The 26,625-nt window shown below is 41.3% G+C and overlaps 1 protein-coding gene across 1 annotated transcript in view; it reads left to right on the top strand.

The window, feature by feature from the left end:
- The window catches only part of tmem117 (transmembrane protein 117), a 296,188-nt gene that overhangs the window by 74,036 nt on the left and 195,527 nt on the right, over window positions 1-26,625 (top strand). The window contains exon 3 of the mRNA XM_034176082.1: window positions 13,321-13,453. Within this exon, the coding sequence (XP_034031973.1) occupies window positions 13,321-13,453 (133 nt within the window). The remainder of the gene's footprint in view (window positions 1-13,320; window positions 13,454-26,625) is intronic.

The following is a 26,625-nucleotide window of genomic DNA, read 5'->3' as shown; positions in this document are numbered from 1 at the left end:
TGAGAACTGGATGCCATAATCTCGGTGGTCGTTGTGAAGTATAAAGATGCACCTGATAAACCCAGAAGAGTCTCCATGGCTTGAGGACACTCAAACACTGCACAGACCATGCCATGACCGACCAGTGAGCAGTGAATGTTCGGGGCTGTGTGGCGTGAATTTTATGAATAAAGTTCATTTTGTAAAGCACAAAATGAGTTCCTTGTCAGCTGATGTCGACCAAGTTCATCAGAAAGTTTTGTGTGTGTTCATATTTTTAAGCAAAGATCAGGTCTTTGCACACAGCTTTATCTTGTACTTTTCCTGTGGCTTATGGTTCATTCTAGGCTTCTGAAAGCTTTGGTGTCATTTCAGCACAAGCCGGCATGCAACGTAGCTGTCACCGAAAGCAAGTGACACGTCAGACGTGTTGGATTTGCAGCTGTTGAAGTAGTCTGAGCACTGATTACTGTTATGATAAGCTGTAGCATTAATTAATTAACAAGCTTGCACCATGGCAGACATCCAACCATCCATTTTCTATACCCACTTACTCCAATTGTCACCTAAAGTTCACCTAACCTGCATGTCTTTGGATGTGGGAGGAAGCCGGAGAACCCAGAGAGAACCCACACAAATATCGGGAGAACAGACAAACTACACAAAGACGGGCCACAGGTGGGCAGCGATCCCATGACCTGCTTGCTGTGAGGCAACAGTCCTAACCACTAAGCAGTAGTGGGCACAGTTCTGCTAACCCGCTAACCACCAATTATCGAAGCTAATGTTTTCATCATCAGATTAGCTTTTCAGATAACTTTGAAAACCATCATCGGACGAATTATCTTCCGATAAATTTTGTTGTGATAATTTTTAGATCGCTAACATGTTTTTGCAGGTGAAGTTAAAAAAGCTTTAACAGTTAAAAAACATTTGTTAAGTCTGATACTGAAGCTGAAGATGTTGAGATTCTCTTTGGGAGTGACAAGAATGGACAAGATTAGGAATGAACATATCAGAGGGACAGCTCAGGTGGGATGGTTTGGAGACAAAGTCAGAGAGGCGAGATTGAGATTGTTTGGACATGTGCAGAGGAGGGACCCAGGGTATATAGGGAGAATGATGCTGAGGATGGAGCCAACAGGCAGGAGGAGGAGAGGGAGGCCAAAGAGGAGGTTTATGGATGTGCTGAGGGAGGACATGCAGGTGGTTGGTGTGACAGAGGAAGATACAGAGGACAGGGTGAGATGGAAACGATTGATCTGCTGTGGTGACCCGTAACGGGAACAGCCGAAAGATAAAGAAGAAGAAGATATATGAAATTTGGTTTGCATTTTTTAAATTCCACGCAGATTAAAGGTAGCAGACATGGATTATTTGGAATAGTTGTTTTGGCAAGTTTTCACGGTCTCTACTGTCATCTACTGGCCAGTAGTGTTCATGGCAGTCTTCGCTCTAAGTATTAAGATATCCCATAATCCTTTACGTGCCTGAGAGTTGTTGCAGTTTTTTGCTGTAGCTCAAGAAATAAAAATGTACCATTTTGGTTGTATAATGTTCATTTACAGTTGTCATCGTGGATTCTGTTATTTAAACCACAGCAACTCTCTGGCTCAACTGGTATGCAAAGGATTATGGGTAAGGGTCTGAGCATCTGGGCAGCAGTAGATGGCAGTGTTCTATGCATTTTGACCCCGTTATATCAGACGGTTATCTAATCATAACTTGACTTTTGGCTTTCGCAGTTGGCTTTGGTTTTTTTTTACATATGAATAAAATGGTATATTTTACAAAAGCACATTTATATGTAAATACCAACACACACATTATGTCACATTAATGTGTTGGATTTACATAGAATGAATGAGTCAACCAATCAGTGTTCGCCGGGGCTCATTTACCCATAATCCCTTTGGCACCTGTCTGTGTTTGCTACAAAACGTCAGAATTAGTGCATTATTTAAAATTAAAAGATATGTGTTATATTTTAACTTTGTACAAATGACAGAATTTACATTAATGGAGTTATTCTATCTGGATTAATTTGATTTTAAATCAAAACCATAAGTCAAAACTGCTTTATTTTCCAGGACCTTTACCTCACGGTGGCACAGCTATATCCTGTTAAGGAGTAATGGTGTGTGCGCGCGTGCACGTACCAGAGACAATACTGAATGTTATCGGTTAGCTGTAGCTTCCAATAAATGTTTGGGTGGTTTATCAGTTTAGCTTTATAAAAGGGAACTTTCCAGTTAGCTGATTAGCTGTTATCGAAGCTAACCTTTTGGTTTCCTGTGCCCACCACTGCCACTAAGTCACGACCCATAGCAGACAAAATGAGATAAATATTAAATGGCCTAGCTTCCTCCCACTTCCAAATACTTGCAGGTTGGGTGAATTGTGATTGGTACTGAGCATAGGTGAGAGCTGGGCTGCACGGTATGACCTAAAGTTCATATCGCGGTATAAATTGAATCCATTCACGGTAACGGTATATATCGTGATATAAACTTAAGTGTAAAAATTAGAATGTGTTTCTGAATGGGTCTCTTAGCAAAGGTAAATTGACCAAAATGAATAAATAAAAATGACAACAAAAAATAAAAACAGATAGAATGTAATTTTGAAAACATTTATTGTGCAGCTCTCAAAGCTACTGGTACAATTTGCCAGAAGGTACATCTAAGATGCAAGCCTAGAGTTGATGTTTTGGTGAAAGAATTGAATAAATTTATGGTCAGCGGCTGAAGTTTCATCGCTTGAACACTAGATGGCACACCTGCTCTGAATACATGAAGTGCTGTCAGGACGGTCACTTCCTCATTTACAAAACTCAATACAAAACCATAAAACATTTTATAAACAATACGTAACTTACTCATATTTGAAGTCAGTCTGGGTAAATTGACATTACCTGGCTGATTCTGTCTTTCTAATCTGATTAAAAAACCCTTGCGTTATTTAACGTGGCGCTTTCTCAAATGTTTGATTCAGCTTGTGATGGACCCTCCGCCTTCCCCCAGTGCGTCAACTGAAATAAATAAAGAGTCAAGTCACCTCAGCTCAGAACACCCCTCTCTGCCGCGGCAAACTGGTTCACACACACACACATCGGCTTCACAGAGGAGTTTTCCTGGATTGAAAAACCGTGGCAGTTATCGTGATTAGTTGGTGGAGTCCAACTCTCTACTGCCGGCCAAAATTATACTGTGTACTGGATAAAATGGCAAAACCATGCAGGCCTACATGACAGACTGTCAGTCTGTCCAGGATATATCTCGTTTCTTGGCCAATCACTGGTGGGATTGGCTCCAGCTCCCCCATGACCCTTAACCAAGGTTGGGTAGGATTACTTTGAAAGAATACATGTGGATTACATGTATGTGTGTACATACATTTGGATTACTTGTAATCTGATTACTTTAGGATTACATTTCAAAGTAGTCCTACCCAACCTTGCGCTTAACTGGAGTAAGTAGGTATAGCGAATGAGTGGTGAGGCTTTCAAAATTCAGATTTTATTCAGTTGTGTAGATGATTAACTGATTTTTAATGGGAAATTTAAAAAAAAAGCAAAACAAAAAAAGCAGTGGTGCTTATCAAAGAAATGTTTCCAGCTGAAATAATGAACAGGAGCAGCTGAAAGAAAAAATAAATTGCACCTTGAATGTTCATTTACCATTTGCTCTGTGTTCTCTGGTATGTGGCCACTAGATGGAGACATAATAGCATGTTTGTTGTTTCTGTTGAGAGTAAATTCCTGGAAATATAAATGTGATTTTGAGATGGAACTAAAAATTCTTGTACATAAAGTTGTGTTACAATTCTACTCATATTTATAATAGCATTGTCTCTTTGTGCAGTGGACCTCTTTGCTGCATGGGTTTGCTGCAGCTGCTTGGGGAATGAGTGAAGTGAAAAGTTGCACCTCCTCTTCTTTTGTTGTTATTTGGAGTTGTAGTATTGATGTGTTCGCAGGGATTGGTGTGTTGTCCATGTGTGTTATCTCCATGCCCCCTCCCACGCTGAGCCTGGCAATGGGGACTGATTATGTCTCAGCGTCCTGGGGCCCTTTAATGTCAGGAGGTGTTGTGAATCAAACAGTTTGGCTAGATAGTCTTGAATCAACCCGTAGTTAAATCCTTTCCATGTGGCCTGTGAGAGGGCCACCGTGCTCACTGGCACAGCTTGATGCTTTAAAAGTCAGATCTGCCGATACACTCTGTGCACCCACATCTAAGCCAGGGCTCATTGGCACTGGAGGCAATTAAGTTCAGCCATGCAAGTCAATTCAATTATGCAGCTGTGATGAGCCCTGAAATACCACAGTCTGCAGTGTGGGCTCACATACATTATTTTCTAAAAACTTTAAAAACACCATTGAGAGATTTAAGTTTTTATAATTTTTCATAGAGTCCACAAAGGCTTCAATAGTGGGCTTGATCTCATTAAGTCCACGTTAGCCACACTGGAAGAAAATTGCAGATTACTCCAAAAAAACAAAAAAAAACAAACAAACAACAACAAAAAGTTAATGACCAGTTAGAATATATTACTTGTTTAAAGGTCTGAATTATTTAACATGAACTGTACTTGAGTATCACCAGTCATTTTCTGAATTCAAATCTACTCAAGTATTAAAAAGTAAAAGCAGCAGTAATTTTTGAAAATTATTATCTGTGTATACAGTGGGGCAAAAAAGTATTTAGTCAGTCCCTGATTGTGCAAGTTCTCCTACTTAGAAAGATGAAAGAGGTCTGTAATTTTCAACAAGTACATTCAACTGTGAGAGACAAAATGAGAAAAAAAATCTATGAAATCACACTGTAGGAATTTTAAAGAATTTATTTGTAAATTATGGTGGAAAATAAGTATTTGATCAGTAACAAAAGTTCAACTCAATACTTTGTAACAATCTTTGTTGGCAATGACAGAGGTCAGATGTTTCCTGTAAGTCTTCACCAGGTTTGCACACACTGTAGCTGCTATTTTGGCCCATTCCTCCATGCAGATCTCCTCTAGAGCAGTGATGTTTTGGGGCTGTCGCTGGGCAATATGGACTTTCAACTCCCTCAGCAAATTTTCTATGGGGTTGAGGTCTGGAGACTGGCTTGGCCACTCCAGGATCTTGAAATGCTTTTTACGGAGCCACTCCTTCGTTGCTCGAGCGGTGTGTTTGGGATCATTGTCATGCTGGAAGACCCAGCCACGTTGCATCTTCAGTGCTCTCACTGATGGAAGGAGGTTTTGGCTTAAAATCTCACGATACATGGCCACGTTCATTCTTCCCTTAACACAGATCAGTCGTCCTGTCCCCTTTGCAGAAAAACAGCTCCAAAGCCTGATGTTTCCACCCCCATGCTTCACAGTAGGTATGGTGTTCTTGGGATGCAACTCAGCATTCTTCTTCCTCCAAACACAACGAGTTGAGTTTTTACCAAAAAGTTCTATTTTGGTTTCATCTGACCACATGATATTCTCCCAATCCTCTTCTGGATCATCCATATGCTCTCTGGCAAACTTCAGACAGGCTTGGACTATATACATGCATATACATATATACATACATATATACATATACATACTGGCTTAAGCAGAGGGACACGCCTGGCACTGCAGGATTTGAGTCCCTCTCTGTGTAGTGTGTAGCCTTTGTTACTTTGGTCCCAGCTCTCTGCAGGTCATTCATTAGGTCCCTCCGTGTAGTTCTGGGATTTTTGTTCACCGTTCTCATGATCATTTTAACCCCATGGGATGACATCTTGCGTGGAGCCCCAGATCGAGGCAGATTATCAATGGTCTTGTATGTCTTCCATTTTCTTACAGTTGCTCCCACAGTTGATTTATTCACACCAACCTGCTTGACTATTGTAGATTCACTCTTCCCAGCCTGGTGCACATCTACAATTTTCTTCCTGGTGTCCTTCGACAGCTCTTTAGTCTTGGCCATGGTTGAGATTGGAGTCTGACTGTTTGAAGCTGTGGATAGGTATCTTTAATACAAATAATGAATTCAAACAGGTGCCATTAATACAGGTAACAGGTGGAGGACAGAAGAGCTTCTTAAAGAAGTTACAGGTCTGTGAGAGCCAGAAATCTTTCTTGTTTGTGGGTGACCGAATACTTATTTTCCACCATAATTTACAAATAAATTCTTTAAAAATCCTACAATGTGAGTTTTCTGGATTTTTTTTCTCATTTTGTATCTCATAATTGAAGTGTACCTATGTTGAAAATTAAGCTCTCTCTCATCTTCCTAAGTAGGAGACCTTGCACAATCAGGGGCTGACTAAATACTTATTTGCCCCACTGTACATATGGCAGCATAGTGGATTAATGGTTAGCGCTGTTGCCTCACAGAATGAAAGTCATGAGATCGATTACCACCTGTGTCCTTTCTGTGTGGAGTTTGCATGTTCTCCTGGGGTTAGGTTGGGATCCCTCTGGGTGCTGCAGCTTTCTCCCACATCTGGACATGTAGGTTAGGTGAATTGGAAACTGTATAATTGTCCAGGTCTCCCTTGTAACAGAGAATTCGATCTCAGTGGGACTAACCTGGTAAATAAAGTTTAAATTTAAATGTTTGTGCAGCAAGCTGAGCTTGAACAGCATGTAAAACTAGTGCAGAGTAAACCAGGCAGGTTGTAATGGGAAAATAAATGGAACATTGTGCACTGCTGTTTTTCAGTTTTGTGTGTGTGGACACAAACACAATGAGCTCTCTAAGGAGCTGTAACTCAAAGGGAGGCTGACTGAGCTGGAGGAGAGAAAAGCAAAGAGTTGTTTCGAGGAAGATGGCTGATTCTGGCTCTGGATCACAGCTCACAAACAGAGGGAGACCTCCGAAGTGTATATGGGAACAATGCTGGTGGAAATAGATGTGTACTACCAACCCTACACAGATAGGTGTTCTTAATTAACAGTCAGTTGAGTATGCTTGTTTATTAGATGGCTAGCTGATCACAACTGCTCATTTTATCACATATTTTGGATGTATAATAATAATTACCCGAGGCCATCAAAATATGGCCATCGGGTATTGCCAAGGCTTTGCATCTGTCCATCTGTCCGTCCATCTGTTTGTCTGTCGGCCTATCTGTCTCTCTGTGCTCAGCATAAGCCCAGTCCTATTACTGCCAGAGTCTTCAAATTCACAGGGAACATTCTTGGGACACAGACCTTGGACACATTCAAAGATGGCTAACCTTGACCTATTTTAAAAGGTCAAAAGGTCACATTCTATTTCCTGTTTTTATGCTATGAATCATGCAAAATCCTTTTTGGGGTGTGTATGTGTGTGTGTGTGTGTGGGGGGGGGGGGGGCGCAGCTAATCAGAGTAGAGAGGCACCGTGATGTTCCTGGCTGGTCTCTCTCTGGCTGCTAATTCAACATGGCGGAATCCACTCACAAACCGCTTTGTTTCTGTGTGTGTGTGTGTGTGTGTGTGTATACAACCCCTGGCAAAAATTATGGAATCACCAACCTCGGAGGATGTTCATTCAGTTGTTTAATTTTGTAGAAAAAAAGCAGATCACAGACATGACACAAAACTAAAGTCATTTCAAATGGCAACTATCTGGCTTTAAGAAACACTATAAGAAATCAGGAAAACAAATTGTGGCAGTCAGTAACAGTTACGTTTTTAGACCAAGCAGAGGGAAAAAATATGGACTCACTCAATTCTGAGGAATAAATTATGGAATCACCCTGTAAATTTTCTTCCCCAAAACTAACACCTGCATCAAATCAGATCTGCTCGTTAGTTTGCATCTAAAAAGGAGTGATCACACCTTGGAGAGCTGTTGCACCAAGTGGACTGACATGAATCATGGCTCCAACACGAGAGATGTCAGTTGAAACAAAGGAGAGGATTATCAAACTCTTAAAAGAGGGTAAATCATCACGCAATGTTGCAAAAGATGTTGATTGTTCACAGTCAGCTGTGTCTAAACTCTGGACCAAATACAAACATGGGAAGGTTGTTAAAGGCAAACATACTGGTAGACCAAGGAAGACATCAACGCATCAAGACAGAAAACTTAAAGCAATATGTCTCAAAAATCGAAAATGTACAACAAAACAAATGAGGAACGAATGGGAGGAAACTGGAGTCAACGTCTGTGACCGAACTGTAAGAAACCGCCTAAAGGATATGGGATTTACATACAGAAAAGCTAAACGAAAGCCATCATTAACACCTAAACAGAAAAAAACAAGGTTACAATGGGCTAAGGAAAAGCAATCGTGGACTGTGGATGACTGGATGAAAGTCATATTCAGTGATGAATCTCGAATCTGCATTGGGCAAGGTGATGATGCTGGAACTTTTGTTTGGTGCCGTTCCAATGAGATTTATAAAGATGACTGCCTGAAGAGAACGTAAATTTCCAGAGTCATTGATGATATGGGGCTGCATGTCAGGTAAAGGCACTGGGGAGATGGCTGTCATTACATCATCAATAAATGCACAAGTTTACGTTGATATTTTGGACACTTTTCTTATCCCATCAATTGAAAGGATGTTTGGGGATGATGAAATCATTTTTCAAGATGATAATGCATCTTGCCATAGAGCAAAAACTGTGCAAACATTCCTTGCAAAAAGACACATAGGGTCAATGTCATGGCCTGCAAATAGTCCGGATCTTAATCCAATTGAAAATCTTTGGTGGAAGTTGAAGAAAATGGTCCATGACAAGCTCCAACCTGCAAAGCTGATCTGGCAACAGCAATCAGAGAAAGTTGGAGCCAGATTGATGAAGAGTACTGTTTGTCACTCATTAAGTCCATGCCTCAGAGACTGCAAGCTGATATAAAAGCCAGAGGTGGTGCAACAAAATTCTAGTGATGTGTTGGAGCATTCTTTTGTTTTTCATGATTCCATAATTTTTTCCTCAGAATTGAGTGATTCCATATTTTTGTTCCCTCTGCTTGGTCTAAACAAGTAACAGTTACTGACTGCCACAATTTTTTTTTTCCTGATTTCTTATAGTGTTAAAGCCAGAAAGTTGCCATTTGAAATGACTTTAGTTTTGTGTCATGTCTGTGATCTGCTTTTTTTCTACAAAATTAAACAACTGAATGAACATCCTCCAAGGCCGGTGATTCCATAATTTTTGCCAGGGGTTGTATATATAATGTGTGTGTGTGTGTGTGTGTAAAAACTAACAAGAAATGAACACAAACCAGTGGTGAACACAGTTCAGCTAATCCGATAGCAGATAATTATCTATGGTAATGTTTTTGCTAGCGGATTAGCGGATCAGATAAGTTTTTAAAACCATCATCAGACCAGTTATCTTCCTATAAATTTAGTTCTGATAACTTTCAGTCCAATAACATTTTTTTTTGCTGGTAAAGTCAGCAAAGTTTAATGTTTGTAAACCCTAAAATCAAACACTTTAGTCCGTCAATTGTGTATTTCTTTATGGCAGACTGGTTGATGACATTATCATTAAGCACAAAACCTGATTGGCCGGTCGATGCAGGGAGCATTGTGCGTAGTGTAGTTCAGGTTCACTTTGGACATTAGAGTGTTCCTTGTCCCTTGGAAATCTCTGCAAAAAATCTGCTGCAAAACCCATCACACTGGATTGCTTCATCACATCTAAATGAGTGGCTGCAAGGAGTTAAGGTTTTGTAAAATCTCAGTGATCACTCACCAGCCCTTTAGGTGGTGGTAAATGCACCTTAAGCTGGTGCCGTCCATCATTGGATCCGAAAGAAGAAGAAGAAGAAGTAGCCCACTTGACACAAAAACAAAAATGGACTAATTTTAACATCATTTTATTTATTTCTATGTGGCTGACGGTTTCGCCGAGACTTGGTGGGAGAGAGGAGCTCTCACTCCGCAGCTGTGTACAGACTGGGACGTTTCTTCACTGTTTAGACCGTTTTGGATGATCTCAGGACGATTATTTTTTTCAGATGAATTCCACTGAAACTAACAGGCAGAGAGAACATAGAGAGGGCCAACTCCCACAAAATGATGTAATCTGGGCGCCATTTTGATTGTGTGTAACTGGGACAGCTTGGCTGCTGCAGTGGAGTGACATTTGTAAACAAAACTTCTGTTGAGTGTACTACAAGCTACTGTAATGCACTATTTGACTTTAGAACACAAGGAACTACATTTTTGCTGTAAAATGTTAACTGTTAATGGAGTCTACCTCATGAATTTTATGCCAGATTCAGAAAATGAAAACCATGAATCTGCACAGCAGCTGCATGGCCATAACAGTGTGAAACTGTGACCATTTGCTAGAACTTACCAGATCTATAGCGTGGGCAGTCAGTCTGCTCTGGCAAGCCCGATACAGTCAGATCTCAGAAGCTACGCAGTTTGGGACCTGGTTAGTACCTGGATGGGAGACCGCTTTGGAACACCGGGGGCTGTGTGTACACTGGAGTTGCATCAGGAAGGGCATCCGGCATAAAACCTGTGCCAAATATCGTTGCAGATCTGGTGGTATCTTCTGTGTCAACCCCACCTAATCAGGTGCAGTTGAAAGGACAACAACCAGATTTGTATAGACTGCAATCTATACGTATTTGCACTGACACAGAACCTTTGACTGTTGAGCCATATTTAAAAAAACACCAACTGCATCTGGCAACCAAATACTCAGGGTGTACTAACATCAGCTGGGAACCTACTACCCAACCATTGCTGCAGTATGTGCTTGAAGTAAGCCACCAAGTAATAGGGACACAATGCATACCCACATATTCTATCAAAATTTCTATTTGGCAATGGCGGACTATTTTTTTCCTGGATAATAAATGTATATTTGTACAATGCCACGGCTCACTGGAGACCACTCCCATTTTCATATAGCCTATGTCTACTATCAGCTTTGAATTTTCCCCCTAAGTTCTTCTTCGGTTACCAGCCTTCGCTTAACTTATGGGATAGTGTAGTGTAATCTCTTTGCACACTATGGAAGTGGTAGATTATCTGGGTAACGTTGATGCGTCAATAACTCCTAAGTATGCAGGCACTCTACAGGGCACTCTAGGAGCAGATATTGTCACTGGCTGAAAAGCCAGCAACTAGCAGCTTGTTCTGCCATCTTGTTAACTATATTGAATGGGGGTCGACAAAGTAATCAAAACAAACTGATTGCTCCACAAAACTTTGTGGAAGGGTAAAACCAGTCGTTCAGTCTACTGGTTAACTGCTGAATTCAGTCAATATACTTATATAGCACCAAATCACAACATCATTCAGATGAGATGCCCTCATCATGATAAAGTCTAACCTTATGAGTGCTTCTGATTCAAAATTAGAATCATAACAGTGCACCACCTATCGCATGGGTGACAGTGTATTCAAACGATAGTTTAAAGTGATCATCGGAATAAATATTTCTTTCAGTGCACAAGGACACAGTTATTGAAATCACTTCTATATTGTGGAGATATCTAAAGAGAAGTCTACTGGATTCCATTGACAGTAATCCATTTTCACCCAAAAATGTTAAGGCAATTCCTCATACAACATGGTGGATGAAAATATTTCAGAAATAAGTTTGATATCGACTCTAGACTTTTGAGTTTGATATCGACTCTAGACAACACAGACAAGTGTTGCACTATGCAGTTTTTCCAATCATAACTCCTTCAGAGTTGCCTGGGTGTCTTGGTGGCTTCCCTTACTCTTCTTCTTTCATGGCGACTCAGTTTTTGAGAACTGTCTACTACAAACACATTTACCATGTACTCTATACATAATACTGTTTTTATTTCTTAATGATTGACGTAAATAAAGTCCACATTCAGTGTTTGCAAACATTTTCTGAATTTGCAAGGTTTTTTTTGCTGCATCTACCTGTTGTAGAATTGATGTAGGTGGTTTGTGTGTTTGTGGTTCCTGCATTTGTTAGTGTTTCCTTAATTTAGAAGTATTGTGGCCTCCCTCAGCCACCGTGTGTCCGTCTACACTCATCTTGATTGCTTCATTTCAACTCCACTGTGGTGGTGTACAACAAAAGTGCACTGCAAAAGTGTCACTGTCCAAATACTTATGAGCCTCACTAAGATGCAGCAATTAATTGAATAATCAATTGTTAATTGATTGTTGACTAATCACTACTACTTTAGGAATAGATTAAATCATTCTGTTTGTTTTTTTTCTTTTAAATGTCCAATCTCATTTCATCTTTTTAAATGTGAAAAAAGTAAATATGACAAAATATTTGAATGCAAGGGTGATTTACTGGTTAATTAACCAAGGATATTTATTTATCAAAATGATAAATAGGCTAATAAATTTTAATCTTTTAATCAAAAAATTCGTGGTTTAATTGAGAACAAAAATAAGATCAGTTGCAGCCCGAGATTGACTGTCAGATGGGAATTTGCTTGGGTTCTAAAACAAATGATCTGTATGTCTTACTACAGCTATGTTTTTACAGAGGACAAGTAATTACAAAAAATGAGTGAAAGCTTAACTGCTGATGAAAATAAACATTAGTTGTAGCTCTGCTTGTGCTGTTTGAGCCGTGCAGGACGTAGATCATGGACTCAGCCAGCTGTTGTGCCGTTACATTATTCATGCCTAATTATATCACATCATATTTTTTTCAGAGCTCCCCACAATTTATATTTTACTAGTGCTTTTTCATCTCATGGTGACATGATAAATGTGCAAGCCCTTGAATTAAACATGTAGGGTGATTAGTTGCAGCAAAATGTAAACCGGATTCTTAAATCTGTAGCTATACACACAAACATATAACACATTTTTATTTTCAAAGCAACCATGAGAACAGTTGTACATGAGACCTTGCCGTCATCACGAGTTTTCTGGCACAGGACGAGCTGCTGTGATTATGTATTCTGTGCAGATGGCTGCGTATCTGAATCAATCTCATGCCCTGCCAGAGAGATATTTCTCCATAATTTGATTCCAAGCCAGAACAATATGAAAAACACCACAGGTCACAAATGTTTGAATAAATTTTGCTAATCACGCAGAATCATGGAACATAAGTGAGTATCATTTCACTGACAGCATGTTCACCAGATGCCTAAAATGACATGTAGATTATTTTCTGCTGATTGATGATGCATTAAGCGTTGTAATAGCGTCTGTTACTGTATTAAGCACAGAGCAGCGTTTTGAAGTGCTCTGAAAAAGACGTCAGAGATGGGAAGTGACACCTCAAAAGTGGCCTTTCATCTTCATTTGGTGTCCTAAAGTGGGACATGCCTGACAGAATATTGATGCGGGTGACCAGTTTATTTGGTTTCTTTCTCATTTAGTTGTCATACATGTTGACATGCTGTTTGAATAGTCACTGACAGCAGTGTCCTTGTCATGTCCCCCCCCCCCATAGGTCGATATCTGCGCCTGAAAATGTTCCGCGAAGATCATGGCTCCTGGATGACCATGTTCTTCAGTACCATCCTCTTCCTCTTCATCTTCTCACACATCTACAACCTTTTCCTGCTGATGGCTGGGAGCATGCAGTAAGCCATTAAAACTCTCTCTTCACTTTTTTCTTCATTCTTCGCTTCCAACGCTGCTGTATGCTCCCCTTCTGCTGTTGTGATTGATCTGAGTGTCTCACCCGAGCAGGGGCTCGATACCGGTCTGATTAATCAACGCAGGTCTTAGCTCAAAGGTAGGAAAACAATCATAGGTGCTAAAGGTGATCGTTCAGGATTAACCACCATCCCATGCCTGCCCTATCATCTTTTTGACAGCTGTCCAGACAAAAACTAAGTTGTTGTGCCACATCTCTCTGTTTGTGCCTTGGTTTTTTGCTTTGGGTTTGGCTTACCGGCTCAGGAAGTGCTGTGCACAGCAGATTTTGACACCTACGTGTTAAGCTAGTGACAGGAATCCATTCTTACATTTGCAATGTGTCCATCTAGAGGAAGAAAACATACCCTTGAAATGACTAACCACACACAAGGTTACTGCAAAATGTTGTGACGCTTTCTTTGCTGCAACTTTAAAGCAAACAAACCAACAAACAAACAGTAACAATAAGGCAGCTAGCTCACAGAATATGCACTGTAAGATTAAACAAAAAAGTGATAATGTTAGCATTCAGGCTGCCTTAATTTTTTAAGTTGGTAGAACTTAAGATAAGTTGAGTTAACCTATTTTTTTTAATGATGATTCAGTCATTGTGATGCAGTATCATATTTTTGCCTTTAATATTCATGCATGATTGATCTATGGATTTATGCTGAGTGACATATTTCAGAAAACTAGAAGTGATTCACAACACAAATAGTGCGTTGTGTTATGTCTCTTATGGCAATCATCAAAGTAGACAGTAGAGGTCCATCCTCACTTGTCAAAAGTTACCTTCTGTCTGGCACTTGGCCTTGTACAGTTGTTGGGGGTCCTCAACACTGCAGCACCTGGCTCTATCTAAAATGGCATGCCACATAGCCACAATATCAGAGCTGATGTTGCCTCACTACGCCAGCAATGCTCCTCATCTGAGTCTCACTAAGTACGTTTGTGATGTGGAGGACTTTTTCATGGATGTGAAGCAGGTTTCTTTTGTGAATTCCTAAGGGTCCTATCTCACCGGATGAGACTGTTGGAGAACAGGTGGAGACACAAATTAGCAAGCAAATATGCGAACGAGCGTGATGCCACTTGTAGCTGAAACGATGACACACTTGCACACAAAGTGTTCAGCTCTTATTGTCCTGTTATTATCCATGTGAATAGACTGTCGAAATTCTGCCACTGTTCCCAACAATGGCTCAATAAAATAGTAATAATAATAATAATAAAGTCTACAGCGCACTCATCGATTTGCAGAATGATGTCTCTGCTGGATCTAGTGTCCTATCTTCCATGTCCAGTATATAATCCATCCATTTTGTATACCCGCTTACTCCTATTAGGGTCACATTGGCTCCGAGATCTGCGCACAGCAATTGCTTAAACAGGCTTCTCTCTGTGATGCAACGATATCCAGCAGCTCTTCAGGGGTGTGTGTCCTTTGATTTAATTTGATTCATTTGGCAATAACATTGTAAGACCCTTCAGCTGCCCCCACCCCCCCTTTTTTTTGTTTCACTCGGGGTGTCCACAACAGTTCAGAGGTGGATCTGCATATTAATTTGGCACAGATGCATCCTCCTGTGTCCTCCTGTATTTTGGCTCTGATGGACATATGATGTCACATTTCCACAGCAGACATTTAACAGAAAGGTTTACCCAGATTAAAGACACATACGTGCACTGTTGGAGCTGGATATGAGGACGGTGTGTCATTTAATGAAATCATATCATCATATTTCTTCCCTGTGTGTACGTTCCTTACAATGAGCAAATCAAAGAACTCCCACTGCACGTCCTTGCAGAGACAGAGATAGAGATGGGGGGAAGACAGAGAGAGTGCTCCAGATAAAAAAGATTAAAAGTGACACAGTGCTATGCTCCAGTCCTGCAGAATTGTGTGCCTCAATAAAAAAGCCCAAAAATGAAACAACTAAAAACCATTAAATGCATAAGTCTGGAAGTCCTGATGTCCAGTACAGTTGAAGCAGTTCCAGAAGCAGTTGGTCCTCTCCGATCATCTCCGCTATTGTGGCAGGCTCCCCTGCACCTTGTGCGTGTGGCCGAGCTTCACCCCTTCTGCACCCCCACCACCCCTCCCACAGTTCTCTCATGAATCTCTCGTGTTAGGAGTCGCAGCAAGTACATTCAGAGGGTTGCACAATACCAGTGATTGCTCTGGGAGCACACTGGGAAGAACCTTGTCATCTTGCCAACACTGACTCATTGGATGAATTCAATTCAGTTATGAGCAGGATTTCCATATAATATAACAAGTGCAAACAAAGTTTTCTGACGTCCGCCAATCCGGATCCGGATCTCCTCCAAAATCCAGTGGAGTCTTCCATGCCCTAATATCTATCTGTGGTGCAAATTTGGTGAGAATATGTGAAGTAGTTTTGATGTAATCCTTCAAAGACTATATAAAATGAAACTTGATCCAGAATCTGGATCTGGGATCCAGATCACCTCCAAAATTTAATGGAGTCTTTCATTGCCTAATATGTATCCATGGTGAAAATTTGGTGAGAATCCGTGAAGTAGTTTTGATGTAATCCTTCAAAGCCTATATAAATTGAATCTGGATCCAGATCACCTCCAAAATTCAATGGAGTCTTCCATACCCTAATATCTATCTGTGGTACAAATTTGGTGAGAACCCTTGAAGTACTTTTCAGGTAATCCTTCAAAGTCTATATAAGTGAAATACTTGATCACACGTCCAAAGTCAGAATCACCTCCAAAATGTAATGGTGTCTTCCATGGCCTAATATGTCTCATGGGTGAGAATTTGGTGAGAATCTGTGAAGTAGTTTTGATGTAATCCTTCAAAGACAATATAAAGTGAAACTTGATCCAGAATGCGGATCCGGATCCAGATCACCTCCAAAATTGAATGGAGTCTTTCATGGCTTAATATGTATCTGTGTTGAAAATTTCGGCAAAATCCATGAAGTAGTTTTAACGTAATGCTTCAAAGCATATATAAGGTGAAAGCTTGATCCAGAATCCGGATTTGGATCTGGATCACCTACAAAATTTAATGGAGTTTTCTATGGCCTAATATCTGTCTGTGGTGAACCTTCTGTCAAAATCTGTGCAGTATTTTTGACGTAATCCTGCTAACAGACAGACAGACAGACAAATAAATAAACACAGGTGATTTTTTACGTCCTTGGTGGACTTAATAAAGTACATGCATGCAAGATAATTTAATTTAATTTAGTATAGGTCTACATATATATCCATTATTAGATCTTCAGCCAACTTAAAAATTTTAAGACAGGCCCAACATTAAGTTTTTGACAGTCTGTATTTGAGGGTAAATTTGTCAGGCCTACATTGGTGCCATCATGGGGCAGTGCACAGTAGCAACTGCCACAATAAGGACCATGTATGCCCATTGTGGAGAAGCCACACGTAGGACCTTAAAGGGGTCTTTGGGGGAATACTATGGGTGTTCCCATTGTAATGCCCAATGGTGACTCCATTAAGAGGCAGGGCACAGTGCGGGCTAGATTTAGGCTACTCCATGGGTCCCCATCACATGTCCTTAGTGGAACCCCGCTGTGGACAATTGTGGACAACAAGCATGGCTACATGTGGGTCCCACTGTAGCCCCACATGTGTTTACCAAAGAGGGCAGACAGTGGGTATACTTGAGCCCCAAACAGGCTTATGTGCTGGTAAGTGTCTTCAAGTGCAAACTGTCCAACAGGAGGCCAGTGTTGTAATTGGATCAGCCTGAATAATGCTGTATTTCCAGAATATTAAATTCTAACTATCCATAAGGTGGAGACAGATGAAGGCTATTAGCTAGCAGGCAAGGTGTTGTGGTTTTCTCCAGCCACAGAGATGAGTTTGCATAATCAGCTCATCTGTCACTTCAGCCAGTGTCGTGACACTGGCATCCATCTTGTCTGTTCTTTCTGGTTGGCCGAGAAAAGCAAACGAATGACCGAGCAGGGGTGCAAGCCCACAGAGACGATAAATGTTGTCTGTTCAGGAAAAGGTTACATTTGAGGTCCTGCTGAGTGCATGACAGTGTCGCAAAGAGGATGCTCGTCACTGTCTCCCATTTTCAGCCTTGAAATGTCATGAAAGGGACCAAACTGACAGGAGTCTTTCCCTACATGACATTCAGCTTGTACTCAGAGGGCAGTCATGGTTATTCAGGCATTCAGAGAAGCATAACACTGAACAAGTGCAAGACACCTAGTCTCATATGGGCTGCATCAGTTGTCAAGACATAAAACGCAGCGTGCGTGATAGCTTAATACACAATTATACAGACTGGGGGCACATTAAATCTCTCCACAATTATTTGTTTTGTGTATGTGTGTGTGTGTGTGTGTGTGTGTGTGTTATGCATCAGCTACACTGCAGACCTCTCTTTGCAAAGACAGATGGTGCTGTTGTAAAGCAAGTATACTCATCTTGCCAACACATCTGCTACTTTTCTGCACACGTCTCTCTTCTTTTCCCTTCCGTCCATCTTTTATGGCTTTCTGCTCCAGCAGTGAGTCCACCGAGGACCTCAGTTCTGCCAAAAACCATTAGCGTTCGTATCTCTGTTCAACAGTGATATGTAAGAGCAGTGTTTGCACTGCGCCAGCATGCCCCACAGAGGACGGGCACCAGAGTGAGCAAAATGGTAGCGAGCCTGCAAGGGAAAGAGAGGGACTGGGGAATGGAGAAAAGAAACACCCCGGCTCTGATGATGCAGTGAAACCGAAGTCTTTTGATCTGTGTCCAAACCCTATTTGCATCAACTCCCTTCCTTAACTCTTCCCTCACCCCACAGCAAGAATGTTGTAGTTCTCTCTCTTTCACAACACAAAGGAAAGTACAATAAGTACAATATCTTTTTTGTGGCAGCAGCTGCTCCACTGAGGGACTGAAAAGTGCATTCAGTTTTAGTTACACTGAAAGAACAAACCGCTGTGAGGTAGTGTTCCTCACAGGGTTTTTAAAGGCAAGCTTTTTTTGGCGTGACTTTGCTCAGGTGGACACGGTGCACTGCAGGGGATGCACTTCTGATGACTGGACATTCATGTGGTGCACTAGCCTAACTACAAACTATCCTGATAATCAGTTGTTTCATGTGGTCACATTTTATAGGTGCTGCTAAGCTAATGCACTTGGACAGTAGGGACGGGCAAGATAGATGTAAAATGATATGACAACATTCCATGGTATTTTTGCAAAACAGATATAAATGACTATCAGGTTCAGCAGCCAAAAGACAGAGTGTGCCCTGTGAGAGCCCATTCAATCCCTCTCGCGACAGGTGTCAGACAAATTCCAGGTGACACACATGAACATCTAACAGTGCTCACTGGACACTTAGAAAATGTGTGGCTATTCGCGCTGTTAGCACAAAAATAGTGAGCATACGACCACTGTCGAGCTGGCAGTGGAACTTGTCTGAGTGCCGCCACTAGTGTGGCGTTGCCAAGCAACACACATGTGGTGTGCCAGAGTGTCGGCTCCCCCCTCAACACGTGCCATGCGTGTGTATCGGGCATGTGTTGCACACTTCCCCACAGCACGTGGGTATGTGTGTTTTGCGCCCCCCCGCCCCTCCATGATCGCTGGCCAGAGACTCACTGACAGCTGCAGATGACAGCTTAGTGCACACGATGTGTAACATTAAAAACACAGAGACTACAGCCAGCGTGCCACAGGACTACAAGTCAACAGTGCGACAAATATGCCACTTTCAGTCACGTATCACCAAAACTGCTGTTTTGTCAGTTATTATGGTGCTTTTTTCACCGTAATTAAAGACTTCCTTTTTGTGTAATTTCTCTTTTTTTTAACAATACATTTATCTCCTTGTTGATTTTAGGCATTTTATGCTCCTGTTATAGGAGAGTGATGGTAGTGCAGTGGTAAAGTTTCCATCTGTTAATCAGAGCTTTTGTAAATTGCAGGTTCGAATCCCATGGGTGGCATGTATTTTTTTTTTTGTTTCTCCATAGCAGCACATGATGTCGTTTCACACATTCCAGTTGTTTTTTTTTTGTTGTTGTTTCTTTTTCTCCACATCAGTGGCGTCATGTGGTTTGACATGTTCCAACTGGTTTTATTTTAATTTTTTTCCAGCAGCTGCGTGATGTGGTTCCACACACTCCAACTGCTTGTACTGTGTTCGCACACATACATGAGTATGCACAAAACCGTCGCCAGTGTGTCGTGCATGTCTTTGTGACCGTGCCTCCCTCAAGATAGCAATTGGAATGTTTTGTGGTTCCCCATTTCGTGTTTGGTTCGCAGATTTTCTTCCGGTTTCTGTGTCTTTCATGTTATGTGTGAAGGGGCCCTAAATTTGGCTTGCAATAGAGAATCCTCAGTCGTAGACACAAACGAAGAAACAGATAGTCAGGTTTTAACACTCACAATGCAGGAAAATGAAACAGTAATATAAAAGTTCTCAAATGTCCCATCCCGTTCTATTTATACAACATTAAAATACACTAAAATATATTACAAACAAGATTGGTTTGGATCAAACAATAATTTACTAAGTTATGCATCAAATGCCTGCTACGATTTTGCTGTGAGTTGTGGACACAACTACTATATTGGTGGCTTTGATGGAAGTGGTTTGAGTAGAAAACTGTTGGTGTGCCTACTGTGTAAGTGTTCTGGCTGCTGCAAACTTAGTGGGTTGATGTCGGCTTAAACTTACTAAACTCTTATTTCCATGAAATCTGGAAAAGCAGCAGGACCGGACAGACTGCCTATAGAGATTTACAAAAGGTTTGAATCAAAACTTAAAATACCTCTTTTAGAAATGTTTTCTGAATCTATTCAAAACGGGATGCTCCAAACTACCTTGAGAGGAGCCCTGATTACTTTGCTTCTGAAACCGGAAAACCAAATAAGTGTGATAATATGCAACCAATTAGTCTGTGGAACTCTATTTGAAGATACTGTGTAAAATTTTTGGCAAAAAGACTACGTAGAACACTTGTTGCTGGCAATTATAAAGGAAGATCAAAATGGGTTTATGATTGGCCGTTAGGGATTCCATAATGTAAGAAAGGTTTGGAATATCCTACATGACCAGAAGGGAGCACCAGATGCTGCATTGATGCTGAGAAGGCCTTCGACAGGGTGGAATGGTCTTATTTATTTGAACCCCCAGGTTGTTTTGGAGAGGGCTTTTATAATTGGATGAAACTTCTGTACAATGACCCCTATGCAGAAAAAAAAATACCAACAACATAATCTCTAAGCCGATAAGAATTAGAAGAGGCTGTAGACAGGGTTGCCCCCATCTCCCCTTTTATTCATAATCGCTGTTGAGCCATTTGCTATTGCTGTAAGGGAGCATACAATGATAACAGGTATAAAGGTGGGAGGACTTGCGCAATGTATAGCTCTTTATACCGATGACATGATTCTCTTCTTGAAAATTTGAAGGAATCAATTCTGACCCTTCTGGACCAAATCAGAAAATTTGGCTGTATATCTGGCTATAAAATAAATAAGTCAATCCTTTGCTTCAGCTTATCTGAGATATTTCTTGGCCTGCTACTTCGGGCCTTAACTAGTACTGTGCCTGTGGTCATCCATTTCCTCATTATGTTCCTCACAGTGGAAACTGACAGCTGAAATCTCTGAGATAGCTTTTTGTATCCTTCCCCTAAACTGTGATGTTGAACAGTCTTTGTTTTCAGGTCATTTGAGAGTTGTTTAGAGGTTCCCATGTTGCCATTAATTAGAAGAGATGCAGAGGGGAAACATTTGCAAATGGCCACCTTAAATACCCTTTGTCATGATTTGATTCACCTGTGTAAGGAGGTCATGGGTCAGTGAGCTTACCAAACCATTTTTGTGTTCCAATAATTAGTGCTAAATGTACTCAAATCAATAAAATACAAGGGTGACCAAATTTATGCCCAATTTTGTTTACATAATTATTGCACACTTTCTGTAAATACGAGAAACGTCATTTCACTTCTCAAATATCAGTGTGTTTGTCTGCTCTATGATATATTTAACTGAAATTTCTGTTGATGGTGGTGATAATTACTATTTATGTCGCACTTTTCAGTTGAATGTACTTGATATATTATTTTTCTGTACATATATATAGCCTTATTTTTTTCAACTGACCAAATCGGTGTTAACTTCAAAATCCCTGTCCAAAGAAGCGTGCCTGTTATTTAATTCAATTACTTGTGAAATACAGATCAGGTGACCAACACGGAAGGAATCAGCGTGATATCCATTTACTCCACGCTTATTTAAACCTGCCCACTTTCAAACTGTCTTATTAAATCAGGCTTGATTTTAACATCAGTGAAATACTGGATGTCACATGATGGACACAAGAAACTGTCTGTTCAGCATAGCATTACACTGCCATTAATCTGACTAAACTGGAGAGAATCAGGTGTTAAATAGTTTGAAGCATCTTTTGCTGAACTGGTTTTACACAGTTACAAACAAATGTAATCTTGTTTAAACTGGAATTATGTGGCAAAATTTGAGGTCGTGATTTTGATGGCTTGTCAAAAAGCAAGTGGACATATTTGTATTTTGCTAAAACTGTAATTAACCTGTGTTCCAGCAGTGCATCACAATACTGTAGTCACTTGTCTTTTTATGACCGTGTGTCTATGAAAAATAACTCGGTAACAGGTCAGCAAATTTTCACCGAAATTGGTCTCAATATTCTTGGGTGGGTGTCACGACATTATTAACTTTTGGAGCAGATCGGCAAAGGTTGAACATCAGCATCTTTCAAAATACAGACAAAAACCACATATTCCAGGGCAATTCCACAACCAGTAGGGCTAGATAGGTGATCTAAAGCTCATATCATTCAGTTAATCGTATGTCGTTCGGTGATTTAAGTGGCACCATGATGGCATCACTCAAACATCATGGAATCATGTCATAATATTTTCCAAAAAACGAATTTCCTGGATATCTGCAACCATCAATATGAACTGAACAAAGCCTGGCTCATTAGCGCTTCTGCTGTATCTTGTATATGACTATCGGAACCTCACAGTGTGATATTATGTGCACGCTCAGGGTATGTGTCACCCCCGTGATATTTTTTTCTGACATTTGTCATAAGATGTGGGTATTGAATTGGTGATATTTCAAATATTTACATCTTAGCCTGTTAAAAGAATCACAGTGCTGGTGTTTATTAGGTTGCTGACAAATAAATAGCTGGGGGGGTGAAAGTGTGGGGATAATAAAGCTGAGTTTTACATGATTGCACATTTAGAAATTAAGAGAAAACAACTGTGAATTATCCTGTTTGTGATATTCATGGACTGGATATCGAGGCATAATTGGGGAAAGGAGGGTTTCCAGTTTGGTGGGCTCAGGGTCTCATCACTGCTTTTTGCAGATGATGTGGTCTTGTTGTCTTCATCGGCCCCTTGACCTCCAACATTCACTGGATCAGTTTGCAGCCGAGTGTGAAGTGGCTGGGATGAGGATCAGCACCTCGAAATCTGAGGCCATGGTTCTCAGCAGGAAAACGATGGATTGCCTACTCTCGGCAGGGAATGCAGTCTTGCCCCAAGAGAAGGAGTTCAAGTACCTCGGGCTCTTCTTCATGAGTGAGGGGACAATGGAGTGTGAGATTGGCCAGAGAATCGGCACAGCAGGGCCGGTATTGCATTCGCTCTGCTGTACTGTTGTGACGAAAAGGGAGCTGAGCCAAAAGGCGAAGCTCTCAATCTACTGGTCTTCGTTCCTACTCTCACCTATGTTCATGAGGATTGGGTCATGACTGAAAGAACTAAATCGAAGCTTGGTCATCTGTGGGGAGCTCGGAGTAGAGCCGCTGCTCCTTCGCATTGAAAGGAGCCAGTTCAGGCATCTGATAAGGATGCCCCCTGTGCGCCTCTCTAGGGAGGTGTTCCAGTCACGCCCATCTGGGAGGAGACTCCGGGGAAGACTCAGGACTAGGTGGAGAGATTATATCTCCACACTGGCCTTGGAACGTCTTGGGATCCCCCAGTCAGAGGTGGTCAATGTGTATCGGGAAAGGGAAGTCTGGGGTCCCCTGCTGGAGCTGTTGCCACCGCGACCTGATCCCAGATAAGCGGTTTTGAAGATGAGTGATGACAGGTTTGATATCGGACTACAATTTTTCAGTAGACTGTGGTCACGGTTACATTTCTTAAGTCATGGTTTAATCACTGCAGATTTGAAACATTTATAACCCCATCACACTAGAGCCCGAATGAGCCCGAATGCCGTCCAAATGAAAATTCGAACTACATTCCAGAACAGTCAAGGTGCATTCAAAAACCTCGGACTGCAATCAGAGTGCATTCCAAACAGTCGTGCAAATTCCTGTGGCTGGCCCGAATGTTTAGCACATGTTCAAAACATTTGGGGTGTAATCGAGGTAGAAAAATATTGTACGCCAGTCGAAGTGGTCTAACTGCATTCTGAATGTGTTCTAAACGTTCTCATGGTGTCAAAACAGCATTCGAAACAGTCTGATTGCTTTCAAGGGAAACTCTCCATGGTCAGGCACGTCAAATCCTGCTGTCATGTCCTGAATGTGCAATGTCTGCACCGTGAGTGCACCTCAACTGGGGTGCACCGACCAGTGAGCCAGACTGACTCAAACTGACTCTGAACATGATTACTGTATATTCCGGACATCACTCATGTTATGGTTTTGTATGTGGCAACCTGGAAATGCAGACATGTGCACCTACTGCAAAACAGCACATGATAAGCAGACGACACTCACCTGTCCAGCTACACAGCGGGAAGTACAGCTCTTGTGGTATTTTATGCACAAATGTAGATAGTGGCCTGTGCATTTGTGAATAAAATTGAAAACAGGAAGACCTCAAAGATATCAGACAGATTGTTGGACTGAGTGTCTCTGCCCACGGCCTATATATTAGAAACGTACTCTATAAATAACAGGTGAGCTGATTAATATAAATTATCCACTTTTGATAGTGAGGGCTGTAAATATACAGGAAACAAGACACATTTTATAAACTACCTGTATTAAATTATAATGACTACCTTATTTGCTGGCCTAATGTGTTTGAGTGCGGTCGGATGGGGGTTGTGCTGTCTGTGTGACCTCATGTTGTATGCTGCTGGTGCTTTCCGTTCATTAATATGCATTAATTGTCTTTGACCTTTCAGATGGTCCTGAGTTTGATTAAATTAAACATAGCAACACATCCACGCGAAATGAAGACAAGCTGCCCCATTCATTAGGAGTCATGACAGCAAAAGAAAAATCATTGATAAAAGATGCATGATGAGTCGCACAAAGTCGATTTATCAGTGTGCCATCTCTTAATTAATAAAGAGATTTCGACTGCAATCTACCACATATTAGCCGATATTTGAACAACACCCCCCCCCCCCCCCATCCTTTGGTCAACAGCCATCCACCTGTTATGTGGTTTATCAGGACAAAGGCTGTCTGCTGCAGTGCTCTGGGAGCTGTAATCCACACTTGTTACCAAACCCTCACATCTGGACTATTTGCATTTTAATGTACCTGTCAGATTAGGAGGCCTGTTTGTATGAAACCAGGGGAGTGTGACCGCCCAGGGAGGGTGACGGGCTTCGTGAATGTTCTGTCATGCCGCACAATCCCATCGTGCCATCTTATTGCACCATTACCATACAAAATCAACCCCTAATTAGATAGCATTATTTAATTAAGATGGCCCAATGTCTGCCGTACACATTAATCATGGCTAATTTAGAGGAAGGGAGGTAAAGTATATAAAGCTGGAGGGAGGGAGGTAGGTTGTGTGAATGTTGCGGGTAGCCGCAGAGGGATGGGGCAGTAAAGCTGTGGAAATTAGAAAGGACATTCAGTCATTTGTTTATTATTAAATTTATACTTTATCGAATAAGTAAAGGCAGAGTCCAGCCTGGAATGGAGGGAATGATGCAGTTAGTGTGTATATTTGATGTGGAGCATGAGGGATATGGCATTTAACTGCTGAAGCAATGCCTTGAGTGAGATTGGAACCCATCATATAAGGATATTTGTCTTTGTTTGCCATGATCCTCTGTGCACGCCATTTCCCATCATCTGTCTGTTTGCCTGTCTGGCACTCAGCTGGGGTAATACCGTGGACAAGTGGATTTAAAAGGCTGAATAAATAGTATGTTATGATATGCAAATTCCTCCTGTTGCATGCAGCCACTGATTGGACTTCCAGCTGTTTTCTGCAGCATATGTCAGTTCTGTGATCTGAATTATTATTTTTTTGTAAAGTATAAATCTATAACTAGAATAAAATAAGTACAGTACCAGTCAAAGGTTTGGATGCACTTGAAAGGGTGTCCAATCTTTTGTACTATAGGCAACCATTAATTTAAGTAACTTGATATTCTATACCCATTAATAAATATAACAATAAAATATGCATTATAGAAAAAATTATGTAAGAAATGATACATCATGATATCGGTGTAGGTGATGGGGAAACGCATACAATACCTATAAAGTTTAGCAGTGTGTCACAGTATTGATTTTTGTGTGACCTCCTGCTGTCAGCTAATACAGGGATAGCCTCACCAATGAACATGTCTAAGGGCCCCTTCACACAGTTTGGTCGATTTGCGCATAAAGCGTGCATGAAGCAGGAATTATGTGCAAAACGTGCAAAATTGTAGCTGCCTTGTGCACCTGTTGCTACAACTATTTGCGCATACCAGCAGCTGAAAGACAGAGTGTGCGCTGTGTGAACCCATTGAACACTCTCGCGGCAGGTGTCGGCCAGATTCCAGGTGACACACACAAACATCTCACACTGCTTGTTTGGTACGTGGCCAGGTGCACTATTAACACGACAACAGTCAGCAGACAATCACTGTCAAGCCGGCAGTGAAATTTGTCTAAGTGCCCAACGACTGTGAAGTTGCAGAGTGCACATGTGGTGTGCCAGAGTGTTGGCTCCCCCCACAACACGTGTGCATGTGTTTCGCACCCCCCCCAACACATTTGTACGTGTGGTTCGTGCACCCCCCGCAGGCGAGGCATCTCTCATCTGATCAGAGTGACAGCTTGGTCTGTGTGCTGACAGGACAGGGGGCATGGCTGGCTGCCTACAGCTGTTGAGACACAGCT

The sequence above is a fragment of the Thalassophryne amazonica genome, chromosome 8 (assembly GCF_902500255.1).
Source record: "Thalassophryne amazonica chromosome 8, fThaAma1.1, whole genome shotgun sequence".
NCBI lineage: Eukaryota > Metazoa > Chordata > Actinopteri > Batrachoidiformes > Batrachoididae > Thalassophryne > Thalassophryne amazonica.
The sequence above is the reverse complement of the archived record's forward strand: the minus strand, read 5'-3'. Positions and strand labels throughout refer to the sequence as shown.